Source organism: Xyrauchen texanus, chromosome 14 (assembly GCF_025860055.1).
Source record: "Xyrauchen texanus isolate HMW12.3.18 chromosome 14, RBS_HiC_50CHRs, whole genome shotgun sequence".
In the NCBI taxonomy this organism is placed as follows: Eukaryota; Metazoa; Chordata; class Actinopteri; order Cypriniformes; family Catostomidae; genus Xyrauchen; species Xyrauchen texanus.
In genome coordinates, this window is record NC_068289.1 from 26,204,988 (window position 1) to 26,219,781 (window position 14,794).

At 47.9% G+C, this 14,794-nt stretch overlaps 1 protein-coding gene across 1 annotated transcript in view; it reads left to right on the top strand.

Annotated features, from left to right (window-relative positions):
* The first annotated feature begins 222 nt into the window (after nt 1-222).
* Nucleotides 223-14,794, top strand: part of LOC127655075 (guanine nucleotide exchange factor DBS-like) — a 41,434-nt gene continuing 26,862 nt past the window's right edge. The window contains exons 1-12 of the mRNA XM_052142682.1: nt 223-359; nt 521-635; nt 6,410-6,529; nt 6,646-6,837; nt 7,171-7,362; nt 10,994-11,138; nt 11,281-11,348; nt 11,503-11,582; nt 11,704-11,770; nt 12,831-12,946; nt 13,923-13,992; nt 14,080-14,172. Of these exons, the coding sequence (XP_051998642.1) occupies nt 241-359; nt 521-635; nt 6,410-6,529; nt 6,646-6,837; nt 7,171-7,362; nt 10,994-11,138; nt 11,281-11,348; nt 11,503-11,582; nt 11,704-11,770; nt 12,831-12,946; nt 13,923-13,992; nt 14,080-14,172 (1,377 nt within the window). The 5' untranslated portion in view covers nt 223-240. The remainder of the gene's footprint in view (nt 360-520; nt 636-6,409; nt 6,530-6,645; nt 6,838-7,170; nt 7,363-10,993; nt 11,139-11,280; nt 11,349-11,502; nt 11,583-11,703; nt 11,771-12,830; nt 12,947-13,922; nt 13,993-14,079; nt 14,173-14,794) is intronic.

Genomic DNA, 14,794 nt, shown 5'->3' on the forward strand with positions numbered 1-14,794 from the left:
TTCTTGCTTTAACTTATTCATAGTCAAAACAAGTAAAACAAATCTGCCAGAGTAATCCAAAGTATTTAGGTTACATAACTGACCTTGAGAAATTTAACAGAATATGTTAAAAAATTATATTTGTCTGCAGGTATATTGTAATCTGTAGTGGAATTTTTTTTTTTAAAGTAACCCTCCCAATCCTGTTTGGTAATAACACTATTTTTCCTTCCTTGCTCAATGTTTTGTCTTTAGGAAGAGATGGCAGGTACTCTCAGCCAAGGACACAAACTTCTGGAGAACATTAGAGAACCAGTGCACAGGGACCCAGACAGCAGTCTGAATCCTGATCAGCTGGAGAACCTTGCTACAGTGTACAGGCAAGTCTGGAACTTTTTAAATATTATGTATTGTAAAATCAATTAAGATGTGCTCTGAGGCTTCTTAAAGAGACGTTTTATTAATAGCCTAATATATTGTTGTTGTACAGCATCTAATGTAAATGTAGATTTTATAACAGTTTTTCGTTGTCATCTTGCAGGCTATTATCCCAGATAAATGAGAGCTCTACAGCATTTGATGACTTCTGGCTCCAGCATCAAAATAAGCTGGAGTTGTGTTTGAAACTATGCCAGTTTGCCTACAACTTTCAACAGGTCTTGCATTAAAAATACAAATTATTTTGTTTCTCATTATCATCTTGTTATTGGGTCAATCTCACAAACTTTTGTCAAATTTTGGCCAGGTCACATTGCTCCCAAAAATCAAAAGAAAAATAGAAAAATTTATTATATTTATTTATTAATGTATTTAATTTAGAAAATAAAAACTATTTTAGTACCATAAAACATTTTTTAATTGTGAATTTTTTTTATTATTATTGAAATTAAGTGTCCAAATTCCCATTACTATAATGCATGCATTTTACTTTACTTTTTTAAATACTAGTGCTGTCAGTTTATTTGTTTTTTTTTCAATACGATTAATTATTACATTTTTCATAGTTAATCGCGACTAATTGTTGATTTTGAAAGTGCTGATATTTAACTCTATATATACTTCTTTTCCTGCCAAAGTGCATTTATTTCATTCTTAGGAAAGAAAAAAAAACTATATGTAACAATAATGCTATAACAGTATTGTCACGAATGATTAACGAGGCAGACGAGGAGATGCGGATCCAAACGCAGTTTGAATTTTATTGAATAAGAAAACACAAAATGAACAACCCACGATGGGGAAAAGAAACATAACCTGAAGAAGCTGACCAAGGTAGACACGAACAGGGAACTAGGGAGAGAAGCACACGCCAAGACAACATCAAACAACGATCGACGAAGACTGGACAAAGACACGGGGTATAAATACATAAACAAGGGAAAAAGGGGCCAATGAACGAACAGAACTCAAACAAGATAATAAGGTGATTAACAGAAGCAAACGGCAAACTAATGAGGGCAGGTGAATACAATGACAGGGAACACGAACGCTAACAGAGGACTATGGAGTTACATAAGGGACTAAAGTGAAAACTAAGAAGTGCAAAAGTGACAAGATGGAAAACAAGAGGGCAACAGTGAAACAAGACAGGGTAACCATAACAGAGCCTCTCTAAAGGATCGGCTTCCAGACGATCCTTAACAACAAATAACAAAAGACAAAAACCCACAAGAACAACATGAGGGAACCAGGGGCAAACAGACAGTCCAAGTGGGCACATGGGCAGACAGGCAGACCAGGGGGCACACTGGGCAGGCAGGAAGTCCGGGGGAAATGAGACAGTCCACGAGGGCACAAATGGAGGTGAGACAGTCCACAGGGGCACAAGTGGAGACGAGGGTTAGGGGGCCAGGGAGGTATCGACTGGGCAGGGACAGGTTTCGATGGTCTGGGAGCTGGCCACCGGGCAAGGGTAGGTGCAGGAGGCCTGGGAGCTGGCCGCAGGGCGATGACAGGTTTGGGGAACCTGGGAGGAGGCCACTGGACGGGGACTGGGTCAGGAGGCCGGGGGGGAGGTCTCAGGACGGGAACAGGGTCAGGGGGCCTGGGTGGAGGCCACCGGACAGGGTCAGGGGGCCTGGGAAGAGGCCACGGGACTGGGACTGGGTCAGGAGGTCCGGGAGGAGGCCACAGGACAGGGACCGGGTCAGGAGGCCTGGGAGGAGGCCACAGGATAGCGGCCGGCTTTGGTGGCCTGGGAGGTGGTCGTGGGCCAAGGGCCGGTTCAGGGGACCTGGGAGGTGACCACGGAACAGAGGCCGGTTTTGGTGGCCTAGGAGATGGAGTGGCCACAGGGAGGCCGGCGGCGCTGCGTGAGGCGGAGCCAAGGAGGACCTCTGAGGCGGAGCCGAGGGAGGTGATGGCTCAGAAGGCCCAGAAGGCGGAGCTGAGGGAGGCTCAGGAGGTGGAGCTGAAAGAGGCTCAGGAGGCGGAGCCGGGGTAGGCGGCACCGTGGGAGGCTTTAGGAGCGGAGACCAGGAAGACTCTGGAGGCAGAGATGTAGGAGGCTCTGAGGGTGAAGCCGTCGAAGGCTTGAGTGGCTCGAGAGGCGGAGCCGGAAGAGGCTCGGGAGGTGGAGCCATAGGAGGCTCGGGAGGCTCTGAGGGCGGAGCCGTCGAAGGCTTGAGTGGCTCGAGCTGCGGAGCCGTAGGAGGCTCGGGAGGCTCGGCGGGTGGTGCCGTGGAAGGCTTGAGTGGCTCGAGAGGGGGAGCCGTAGGAGGCTCGGGAGGCTCTGAGGGCGGAGCCGTTGAAGGCTTGAGTGGATCGCGAGGCGGAGCCATAGGAGGCTCTGGAGGCGGAGCCGGAAGAGGCCCTGGGGGCGGAGCTGCAGGAGGCTCGAGAGGCGGAGCTGCAGGAGGCTCGAGAGGCTCTGGGGGCAGAGCCGTAGGAGGCTCAAGAGGCTCTGGGGCGGAGCCGTCGAAGGCTTGAGTGGATCGGGAGGCGGAGCCGTAGGAGGCTCGGGGGGCGGAGCCGCAGGAGGCCCCGGAGGCGGTGCTGAAGGAGGCTCGAGAGGCTCTGGGGGCAGAGCCGTAGGAGGCTCTGGGGGCGGAGCCGTTGAAGGCTTGAGTGGATCGGGAGGCGGAGCCGTAGGAGACTCAAGAGGCTCTGGGGACGGAGCCCTGGAAGGCTCGAGAGGCGGAGCCCTGGTTGGCTCGAGAGGCCTGGAAGGCGGAGCCCTGGAAGGCTCGAGAGGTTCGAGAGGCGGAGCCCTGGGAGGCTCGAGAGGCTTGAGAGACGGAGCCCTGGAAGACTCGAGAGACTTGAGAGGCGGAGCCCTGGGAGGCTCGAGAGGCTTGAGGGGCGGAGCCCTGGCAGGCTCGAGAGGCGGAGCCCTGGCAGGCTCGAGAGGCTTGAGAGGCGGAGCTCTGGGAAGCTCAGAGGGCGGAGCTCTGGAAAGCTTGGGAGGCTTGAGAGACGGAGCCCTGGAAGACTCGAGAGACTTGAGAGGCGGAGCCCTGGAAGGCTCGAGGGGCTTGAGGGGCGGAGTCCTGGTAAGATCGGAGGGCGGAGCTCTGGAAAGCTTGGGAGGCTTGAGAGGCGGAGCCCTGGAAGACTCGAGAGACTTGAGAGGCGGAGCCCTGGAAGGCTCGAGGGGCTTGAGGGGCGGAGCCCTGGTAGGCTCGAGAGGCTTGGGAGGCAGAGCCCAAGAAGGCTCGAGAGGCTTGAGAGGTGGAGCTCTGGGAAGCTCGGAGGGCGGAGCTCTGGAAAGCTCGGGAAATTCAGACGGTGGAGCTATGGAAGGCTCGGGAAACTCAGATGGCGGAGCTCTGGAAAGCTCGGGAAACTCGGAAGGCGGAGCTCTGGAAAGCTCGGGAAACTCGGATGGCGGAGCTCTGGAAAGCTCGGGAAACTCGGATGGCGGAGCTCTGGAAAGCTCGGGAAACTCGGATGGCGGAGCTCTGGAAAGCTCGGGAAACTCGGAAGGCGGAGCTCTGGAAAGCTCGGGAGGAGGAGCCCTGGAAGACTCGAGAGACTTGAGAGACTTGGGAGGCGGAGCCCTGGTAGGCTCGAGAGGAGGAGCCCTGGAAGGCTCGGGAGGTGCTGGCTCTAGGACGATCGAGGCTTCTGGTGCTGGCTCTTGGACGGTCGTGGCTACTGGCACTGGCTCGTGGACGGTCACGGCTACTGGCACTGGCTCTTGGACGGTCACGGCTACTGGCACTGGCTCTTGGACGGTCACGGCTACTGGCACTGGCTCAGGGACGGTCGAGGCTACAGGCGCTGGCTCAGGGACGGTCGAGGCTACAGGCGCTGGCTCAGGGACGGTCGAGGCTACAGGCGCTGGCTCAGGGACATCTGAGGCTACAGGCGCTGGCTCATTGACGTTTGAGGCTAGCGGCACTGGCTCATTGAAGTTTGAGGCTAACGGCACTGGCTCACTGACGTTTGGGGCTAAAGGCACTGGCTCACTGACGTCTGAGGCTACAGGCTCTGGCTGGGTTACCTTGGTATGTGCCGGCTTAGGTTCGCCGGGCGCTGAGGGCAGAGTCAAGGGGGGTTTAGGGCATGGGGCTGCGGCAGGCGGAGGCTGGAGCACAGAGACCACTCCCTTTCTCCTCTTCCTCCGGGCTGATGCGACTGGCGAGGCTGGGATGCTGTTCCTGGTCAGCGTGGGTTCAGGCTCGTTGGCCGTGGTTGACGAGGACTCAGGCTTGCTGATGGTAGAGGCCGTAGGCGCAGGTTCGCTCACTGTGACATACGTGGTCGCTGGCTCGCTCACTGTGACATACGTGGCCGCTGGCTCGCTCACTGTGACATGCGTGGCTGCTGGCTCGCTCACTGTGACATGCGTGGCTGCTGGCTCGCTCACTGTGACATGCGTGGCTGCTGGCTCGCTCACTGTGACATGCCTGGCCGCTGGCTCGCTCACTGTGACAGGCGTGGGCCCTGGCTTGCAGACCGGGGCAGGCGTGGGTTCTGGCTCGCAGACCGGGGCAGGCGTGGGCTCTGGCTTGCAGACCGGGGTAGGTGTGACAGGGGGAGCCCCGGACAGCTGAAGGGTCTCCACAGTGGGTGGAGGGGTAGGGTCCTCCTCTACGACGCCCACGGTGAGCTGTGAGCCGCAAACTAGTAGGGTCGCCTCCAGGAAGTCGCAGAGCATCCAGGCGTGCGTTGCCTGTGGCAACCGCTCCCTCAGCGCCGCGTTCAGATTGCCCCTAAAGAAGGCCACCAAGGCTGAGTCCGGGAAGTCTGAGACACTCGCCAGGTTCAGGAAATCGTGGATGTGGTCTTCAATGGGGCGGTCCTCTTGCTTTAAGCAGAGCAGGTGGTAGTTCGCACGTTGGACTGCTGGATCCATGGGTGGGTCGATCGTTCTGTCACGAATGATTAACGAGGCAGACGAGGAGATGCGGATCCAAACGCAGTTTGAATTTTATTGAATAAGAAAACACAAAATGAACAACCCACGATGGGGAAAAGAAACATAACCTGAAGAAGCTGACCAAGGTAGACACGAACAGGGAACTAGGGAGAGAAGCACACGCCAAGACAACATCAAACAACGATCGACGAAGACTGGACAAAGACACGGGGTATAAATACATAAACAAGGGAAAAAGGGACCAATGAACGAACAGAACTCAAACAAGATAATAAGGTGATTAACAGAAGCAAACGGCAAACTAATGAGGGCAGGTGAAAACAATGACAGGGAACACGAACGCTAACAGAGGACTATGGAGTTACATAAGGGAATAAAGTGAAAACTAAGAAGTGCAAAAGTGACAAGATGGAAAACAAGAGGGCAACAGTGAAACAAGACAGGGTAACCATAACAAGTATAAATATATAGAAATGCACTAAAATAACCAATTCAAATAACATTAAACATTTTCCAAAGTCTATGTTGGAGGTTAACAAAGGACTAAAGTTAAAAGGACTAGTCCCCAAATGTTGCGTATTGATTGAAATGTGCATTAAATCTCTTAAAATCTCATCCTCTGCAATATTAATCAGTTGGCAGTCTGTGGTTGTCAACTTAGCTATAGCAATCTTGAAGCAGCATTCACGATTCGCATCAATGCCATCGTCAAGCACTACTTTGAAGTCCACATGAAAAGTGCTGCAGACCTTTTCTGCTTTTAGCGCTGGCACTGCCCATGTAATGATACTTCATCCGAACTGGCATTTTAGTGATAGTTAAGACTTGAATTCACAAGTCCCATCTGGGTTTGTTTTGTACAACAATATGCGTTAAGAGGTCCTTTCCCCATCACAGGATCACTGGTATGGAATGGCTGTGTGTTTGTATGGGGTGTGTAAATCAGTGTAATGTCCTGGACACATAACAAAGGTTCCACCCTACTCCAACCAGTGTTTAGAACTCACACATAGCTGAATAATATTTTAATTAAAAGAATGTTACAATAATGGTGAAATGTTTAAACTGTAAAGGTGTAAACTGTTTCCTTTTGCTATGCTGTTGTAGGTGCAAACAGATTTGGAACATGCAACAGACACACTAAATGCTTTATCAGATGTTGGAATAAGCTCCGCCCAAACAGAACACATTCTTGAAGAGCTGACCAATCATGAAGAGAAGGCCTTTGTTAGTCTCCACCCACTGCATCTACACAAACACATATGTATGCATGTATCAATCCTGTTGGTTTGAAAACTTTCAAAAACCCTTATAATTAATGCCTCTTATTATTCTCTCTGCAGGATGTGTTAGACAGAGTAAGGTCCCTGGTAGCTGAGGGACAAGGTTTGATTGACAGCTTTCAATATGTTGATGACAGTGTTGCAATAAATTGCAGTGCACTTCAGAAAATTGGAGAGAAACTTGCCCAAGGGCTGAAAGACAAGAGCACCATGCTAACACAAGCTATGGAGCTACATAGAAGATTGGACATGGTAACTCTAAATGCATACAACATTTCCCCTCTAGAAACCTGAGCTTACATGTCTTGATTAAGGGCAAATTGGTGATAGTTCTTGAATCAACCCTTGTTCGGTTTGAATCTGATCTATTTCAGTTACTAGCCTAGATCTTAAACCACTCTGGATGAAAAAAATTTCACTGATTTTTAAAGAATAGAGATTGTTTATTTTTGATGTTTTGTTCAGATGTACCTTTATATTTTTGTTTTTAAAGCACTTTGAGCACTGAAAAAGAGCAATATAATAGTCTCAACAACTTGCATACAATCAACTCTGGACCCACCAATCTGTCTCATGCTCTCTCAGGTGTGTAAATGTTGTGATGATGGGATTTACATGCTCGCATCACAGCCTCTTGACAAGTGCCAGTCACAAGAAGGGGCAGAGTCAGCACTGTCAGAACTGGAGTGTTACCTGGAGACAGCAAATGAGAAACAGCAATGGAACATCAGCACAGTTTGGCTGGAATATGAGAGTATTCTAAACAATGAGCTCAAGGTCAGGCTATTTCAATATATAACAATTCCTTCAATTCACCTCCTATTTAATTTAACGTCTTAGTCAAAAACACAAAATTAAATGGAAATAAGGGACTTTGTTGCCCCAATCTCTAACCAATTATTTGATTATTTATTACGTTTGTAAATTAAGTCAGGCTGAAAATAATAAAGAATTAAAATATAATGAAATATTTCACATCTTGAATCATGAAGAATCGTTTTTATTTCTGTATCTGATTATTAAACAGCTCTTTTGGAATACTTGCTTCTGATTGGTCAATCACAGCATTCTGCGGTCAAAATTTTTATATAATGACCACTAAACTGTATAATTCACCATCGTCTCAAGCAAACAATTTCCTTTATAGCTGTGCTAGTTTCACATCTCTTGATCACACAATACTCCTTCAGAGTGACCAACTGACTTTGCATTATCCCTTACTTAAAAAAAACGGCATGGTTACAGTTGTAACCTCCGTTCCCTGATGTGTTGATTGTAGTGACACAAGGGGTCTTTCTTGAGAGCCTCACGTACCTCTGAACTTGAGAAAAGGCCAATGTGAAATTGGCAGACAGAATTTGCATGTCCCGCCCCTGAAGGTCCCTGAAGGGGGTCGTAGGAACCTTGGGCGCAGTCTTGGTCTTAGGATGACGTGAGCATCTGCCGGAACGAATTCCAGGCAAGTGTCGCTGACAGAGAACGCTTGCAGGCCCCCAACCGTCTTGATGGAAGCGAGCGCTATCAGGAGGGCTGTCTTCAAGGAGAGGGCTTTGAGCACGACTGAATCAAGCAGCTCGAAGTGGGGTCTCTGAAGGCCTAAGAGGACCACTGAGAGATCCCAGGAGGGCAACAGGCTTGGCCGGGAAGTGTTCAACCTCCAGGTGCCTCTAAGGAACCTGATAATCAGGTCATGCTTACAAGGGACTTGCCGTCCACTGCGTCGTGGTGGGCTGTGATATCAGCAACATACACCTTCAAGGTGGAGGGGGACAGCCTCCCCTCCAACCTCTCCTGCAGGAATGAAAGCACTGACCGAACTGCGCATCTCTGCTGGTCTTTGGATCTGGAAGAGCACCAATTTGCTAACAGATGCCACTTGAGGGCGTAAAGCTGCCTGGTAGAGGGAGCTCTGGCTTGGTTGATCGTGTCTAGACCGCAAGTGGTAGGTCACACAGATCTTCAGCATCCTGTCCAGGGGCCAGACATGGAGTTTCCAGAGGTCTGGGCACGGACCTTCCTCAGGGGAATTTGCCCGGGAGGTGCTGTCGCGAGGAGCGTGAGATCCGAGAACCAAGTCCGAGTGGGCCAGTAAGGAGCCACTAAGGTGACCTGTTCTTCGTCCTCCCTGACCTTGCACAGCACCAGTGCAAGAAGGCTCACTGGGGGAAATGCGTACTTGCGCAGCCCCCGGGGCGAGCTGTGTGCCAACACTTCTGTGCCGAGAGGGGCCTCTGTTAGGGAGTACCAGAGCGGGCCATGGGAGTTGTCCTGGGAGGCAAAGAGATCTATCTGTGCCATGCCGAACTGGTCCCAGATCAGCTGGACTGCCTGGGGGTGGAGCCTCCTCTCTCCACTGAGCGTAACCTGTCGTGACAACGCGTCCGGCGTCATGTTGTGGTCGCCCGGGATGTGAGTGCCGTGCAGCGAACCGAGTCGCGGCTGACTCCAAAGGAGGAGATGGCAGGCGAGTTGTGACATATGACGAGAGCGCACGGCGCCTTGGTGATTTATGTACGCTACCTTTGCAGTGCTGTCTGCGCAGATGAAGACATGCTTGCCCCAAACTAGCGGGAGAAACCTCCGCAGGGCAAGGAATACAGCCAACAACTCGAGGCAGTTGATGTGCCAACGCAGGCTGGGCCGGTGCCCCAACCCAGTTGAGAGGCGTCTGTGGTGACCACGACACGTCTGGACACCTGCTGTAGGGGGACTCTTGTCCTTAGAAAACCGAGGTCTGTCCAAGGGTTGAAAGTCTGATGGCTGAAAGGGGTGATTAACACACGGTATGTGCCACGGCACCATTCCTATCTCGGGACTCGAGTCTGAAGCCAGTGCTGAAGCGGCCTCATATCCTTCAACCCAAGCGGCGCGACCGCAGCCGAGGATGCCATATACACTAGGAGCCTCTGGAACTGTTTGAGAGGAACCGCTGTGCTTGGCTTGAAGCGAGCGAGGCACCTGAGCACTGACTGAGCTCGCTCGGTTGTGAGGCGTGCTGACATTGAGACTGAGACTAACTCCAAGCCGAGAAAAGAGATGCGCTGAACCGGAGAGAGCATGCTCTTTTCCCAGTTGACCTGATGCCCCAAACAGCTGAGGTGTGCGAGCACCTGGTCCCTGTGGGTGCATAGTAACTCTCGAGGGTGTGCTAGGATGAGCCAGTCGTCGAGGTAATTGAGTATGCGGACGCCCACTTCCCATAGCGGGGCAAGGGCTGCCTCTGCGACCTTGGTGAAGACGCAAGGGGACAGTGACATGCCGAAGGGGGGGCCTTGTACTGATTCGCCTGGCCATCGAACGTGAACCGTAGAAAGGGTCGGTATCGAGGCAGAATAGAGACGTGGAAGTACGCGTCCTTCAGGTCTACCACCACGAGCCAATCTTGAAGCCAAACGCAGGTTAAGATTTGCTTCTGTGTGAGCATTTTGAACGGGAGCCTGTGTAAAGTCCAGTTGAGAACAAGTCCAAGATTGGCCCCAATCCACCGCCTTTTTTGGGTACGATGAAGTAAGGGCTGTAGAAACCCTTCTTCATCTTGGTTGGAGGGACAGGCTATATCGCCGGGGGGCGGGTGGTTCGTGGGGCTGTGCCTGTCAAAACTGAGCTCGCTGCCATCCCCAAATCGCCTCCATCGCCAGCCGGGTCATCCTCAATCCCATGGGAAGAAGGAGCGACGCAACAGCGGCTGGAGTAGCGTTCGTCTTTAAGAACGAAAACCGCGACCGCAACATTGCCATGGTCATGTTCTCGCAATAAGAACATCAACCATCCACAAACGCTGCCTCAGTGTGATCGCAACCCAGGCACACAAGGCAGCTTCTATAACCGTCGGATCTGGAGAGATATCTACCACATCCAGGAACTACACAGCGGCGGAAGGGCATCTATAAAAAGACGCATCCTGAAAAGGACGTTCAACGCTCGCTTGTGTATGTTGCTCATTTACCAGAAATAAATGAGAGGAAATATACTCTTTCAGAGAAAATCACACTCTTACTGAAAGAAGTGCCGTCGAAGCGCCCAGGTTGCAGAGGCTGCACAGCGTGCAGAGGGGAGAAAGCCGCTGAAATGCGCCGTTCAGATCCAACAGAAGCTCTGGCTGCTTCTGTTGGATCTGAACGGCTCGGCTCCGAAGAAAAAAATCTGACTGACAGATGCACGTCCACTCCCTTTATACCTGTATGTCCGGGGGCGGGACATGCAAATTCTGTCTGCCAATTTAACATTGGCCTTTTCTCAAGTCCAGAGGTACGTGAGGCTCTCAAGAAAGACCCCTTGTGTCTCTACAATTGACACAATGTCGAGTGAGTGACAGAAGGGTAAATACATTTTTATGGCAAGAGATATAAAGAGATATGTCAGCCAACTCTTAAATAAAGTTCTACTGAAATCTATGTGCATATTACAGGAGCAGGTGAAGCGTGTGTTTGAGAAGAAAGCATCGCTAGAGGAGATGTTTGAAAGGAGGAGGGTTAGCCTGAAGAAATTAGCAGCAAAGCAAACACGCCCAGTCCAACCTGTTGCCCCCCGACCAGAGTCGCTCTCATCTCCAGGTCTCTCTTCATTCATTTATTAGCATTTATCTGTCTTTCTCTCTGTTCATCTGTGTGTCTGTATCTCCATACTATAAAAGCACAATTTGTTTCTTTTTCCACTTTTTAAAAGGGTTTATTTATTTCTCTGTTGCTCTCTCAGCTCACAGAGATCAAGAGAACAGCTTTACCAGTGAGGACTCTCTGGAAAGAAGAGTGTCCTGTAAACAAGTATGATTCATCTTTGCATACTCACAATGCTCTTATTCTAAGCTACTCTTCCTGCATAAGCAAATGATAAACCATATACCTCTCTCTCTCATGAAGTGAATCTTTGTAAGCTAAACCTCCAGACTGTTGCTCAGTTTTGATAATCTCTGCATAGGTAAGCTCTGATACGATTGACAGGAGTAGTCGCAGTGCCTCAGTATCTGAGGAGGAGGAGACCCTGGCTGTACTCCGCAGGTCAGTTCAGGGTCATAGGGAAAACACATGCTGGACACATGTGCCTTCCTGGCTCATCAACACCACCTATAGAATAGTCCTTAAATTACCATTATTGTGTATTGTTTGTATTTGTTCACAGGCATGTAATAAATGAGTTAGTGGAAACAGAGAGAGCATATGTGGAAGAGCTAATGTGTGTTTTACAGGTGAGTGAATCTTACTTCACAGCCATGAACAATGATTTGCAACTTGCTAGCTGGTATTAGGGGGAGGGATGGTTTCACTCTAGAGAGCATTATTTAATATTTTTAGTCAGTTTAGAAATATTTCTTTTCATATATATATATCATTTGAAAACGTATATATTTTTTGTCATTATACAGTCAGGTCCATAAATATTGGGATGTTGTTCCAGAACAGTGAAGGCTTTTTTAGATGTTATTTGGCAAACTCTAATCTGGCCTTCCTGTTTTTGAGGCTCACCAATGGTTTACATCTTGTGGTGAACCCTCTGTATTCACTCTGGTGAAGTCTTCTCTTGATTGTTGACTTTGACACACATACACCTACCTCCTGGAGAGTGTTCTTGATCTGGCCAACTGTTGTGAAGGGTGTTTTCTTCACCAGGGAAAGAATTCTTCGGTCATCCACCACAGTTGTTTTCCGTGGTCTTCCGGGTGTTTTGGTGTTGCTGAGCTCACCGGTGCGTTCTTTCTTTTCAAGAATGTTCCAAACAGTTGATTTGGCCACATCTAATGTTTTTGCTATCTCTCTGATGGGTTTGTTTCGATTTTTCAGCCTAATGATGGCTTGCTTCACTGATAGTGACAGCTCTTTGGATCTCATATTGAGAGTTGACAGCAATAGATTCCAAATGCAAATAGCACACTTGAAATGAACTCTGGACCTTTTATCTGCTCCTTGTAAATGGGATAATGAGGGAATAACACACACCTGGCCATGGAACAGCTGAGCAGCCAATTGTCCCATTACTTTTGGTCCCTTAAAAAGTGGGAGGCACATATGCAAACTGTTGTAATTCCTACACTGTTCACTTGATTTGGATGTAAATACCCTCAAATTAAAGCTGAAAGTCTGCAGTTAAAGCACATCTTGTTCGTTTCATTTCAAATCCATTGTGGTGGTGTATAGAGCCAAAAAGATTAGAATTGTGTCGATGTCCCAATATTTATGGACCTGACTGTAATTTATCAATAATTTGCACAATACTGTATGCCCCTATTATATTTGTCATGTGTGCTACAGGGATATGCTGCGGAAATGGACAACCCCTCCATGTCTCCTCTCATCCCAGCAGCCCTGCAAAACAAGAAGGATGTGTTATTTGGGAATATGCTGGAGATTTATAATTTCCACCAAAGGTTAGTGCGATGTTGAGTGGACAAGACTTAAGAGAATTTAATGTTACTGTGAGCTTCGTGGTAGAAAATGGTCACGTAAAACTACTGTAAATTACTGTTTTTGGTGCAAAAAAACTTGACTACTGAAAACAAAAACAACAAAATGCTAAAAAGTCTAAAATGTGGCCACTTTAAAAGGGCTAATACTTTTACTGCTAGGCCACATGTAGTCTTGTGTAACCAGACCTATGACAACGGCAAAGGTCTGGGATATATAGCCTCTTCAACTGGCCAATACTGCCCTTTTAGACTTAAGTATAACTAACTTGTAAATCGACCAATCACAGTCGTTTTTGTCATTACGGGGTGTTTTGGGGCAGGGTTATCGGAGCTGTATCATACCGTAATACAAGTCAGACTTGGGGAAATAAATTATTTATATAATGGTGTGCGAGTCTCCACAAGTGATAGCACAGAAAACACATGGGAGATGCAGAACATGTATGGAGAGTCTAAGAACAGCACAGAAAACCTCATCACAGAATATTTTACAGACATTAGTACATAAATGAAGCAGAAAATGCAGCTCTGCTTGTGGATATCCACTGTACTTTCTGCTATGTGCCTCAAATGAAACTTGTGAATATCTTTAAAAGATTTGACATCACTAATTTGGCAAACTTGGGCAAATTCTGGGATTATTTATTTCTCAAAAGCGCTCATTGTATCAACGCGGAACCTTGTGAACACTACTCGCCTTCCATACAAACTGATTAAACATCTTGTGTGCGTCTACCATCAAATCCATCAAACCAGCCAGAAAGTTCCATTAAACCAGCCAGTCAGATTTACGCTGAGTTTCTCGAGAAATCATTTTCCAGTTTTGTGGAAAAATATATAGCTGCAGGCAGGTAGCACGCAAATAGCTAGCAAATAGCTAGCTAGTATTTTTAGGTAGTATGAAGTTTCTAGCTCATTCTTTTGTCCTCTCTTTCAGGATATTCCTCAAAGAACTGGAGAATTACACTGACTGTCCTGAGCTTGTTGGCTGCTGCTTTCTGGACTGGGTGAATTTGATAGAAAAAGAAAAAACTAAAACAAATAAAGGAAACACTATTATTAAGAGCCCAGGGTGAGTTAATTTTTCTGTTTAGATGGGTGAGTTGCAGATTTATGAGAAATACTGTCACAACAAGCCTCGCTCTGAGAGCCTTTGGAGGCAGTGCTTGGATTGTCCCTTCTTCCAGGTATGTACACAGACACATACTCAGAATAGCATGCTAACATATTAGTCATACTATTTTTGCAGTATGTAGTGTGTATACTGTTACAATTTTCTGTATGTATGGAGTACCTCGATTGCCTTCCACATTTACAAAAATGTGCGGTATACAACCATGAGATACTGTATACCATAGTGTAATGTCCTTGACATTTCATTTCACAGTGTGACAAATGAAACAGAGGAAACTTAAAAGTTTTACGATTTTTGGAATCTTAAAAGAGAAAGACTTTCCAAAAAGTGCCCTCCTTCTTGAATTCCTCTTTGTTTTGGGCTATGTCTAACTTCACTGAAAAACCCAATATTAAAGACCAGATAACTGGTATAAATGTGCAAATATCGGTTAAAAGTATTTATCAGTTAATCAATTATATGTTATTATTTGGTCTGACTGACAGAGTTTTAGACCTATTTACACAAATTGAATTAAACAATTAATTAAACAATAAACATAGTGACGTCATGTGACAAATGTGGCACACCACTGAATCATTTGTTGTCACATACTGTAGACTGTTTCACATACAGTTTTTTTTAAATAACATGCAGTATGCAGTATATATTGTGCAGTATGCAAAAGGATGGGA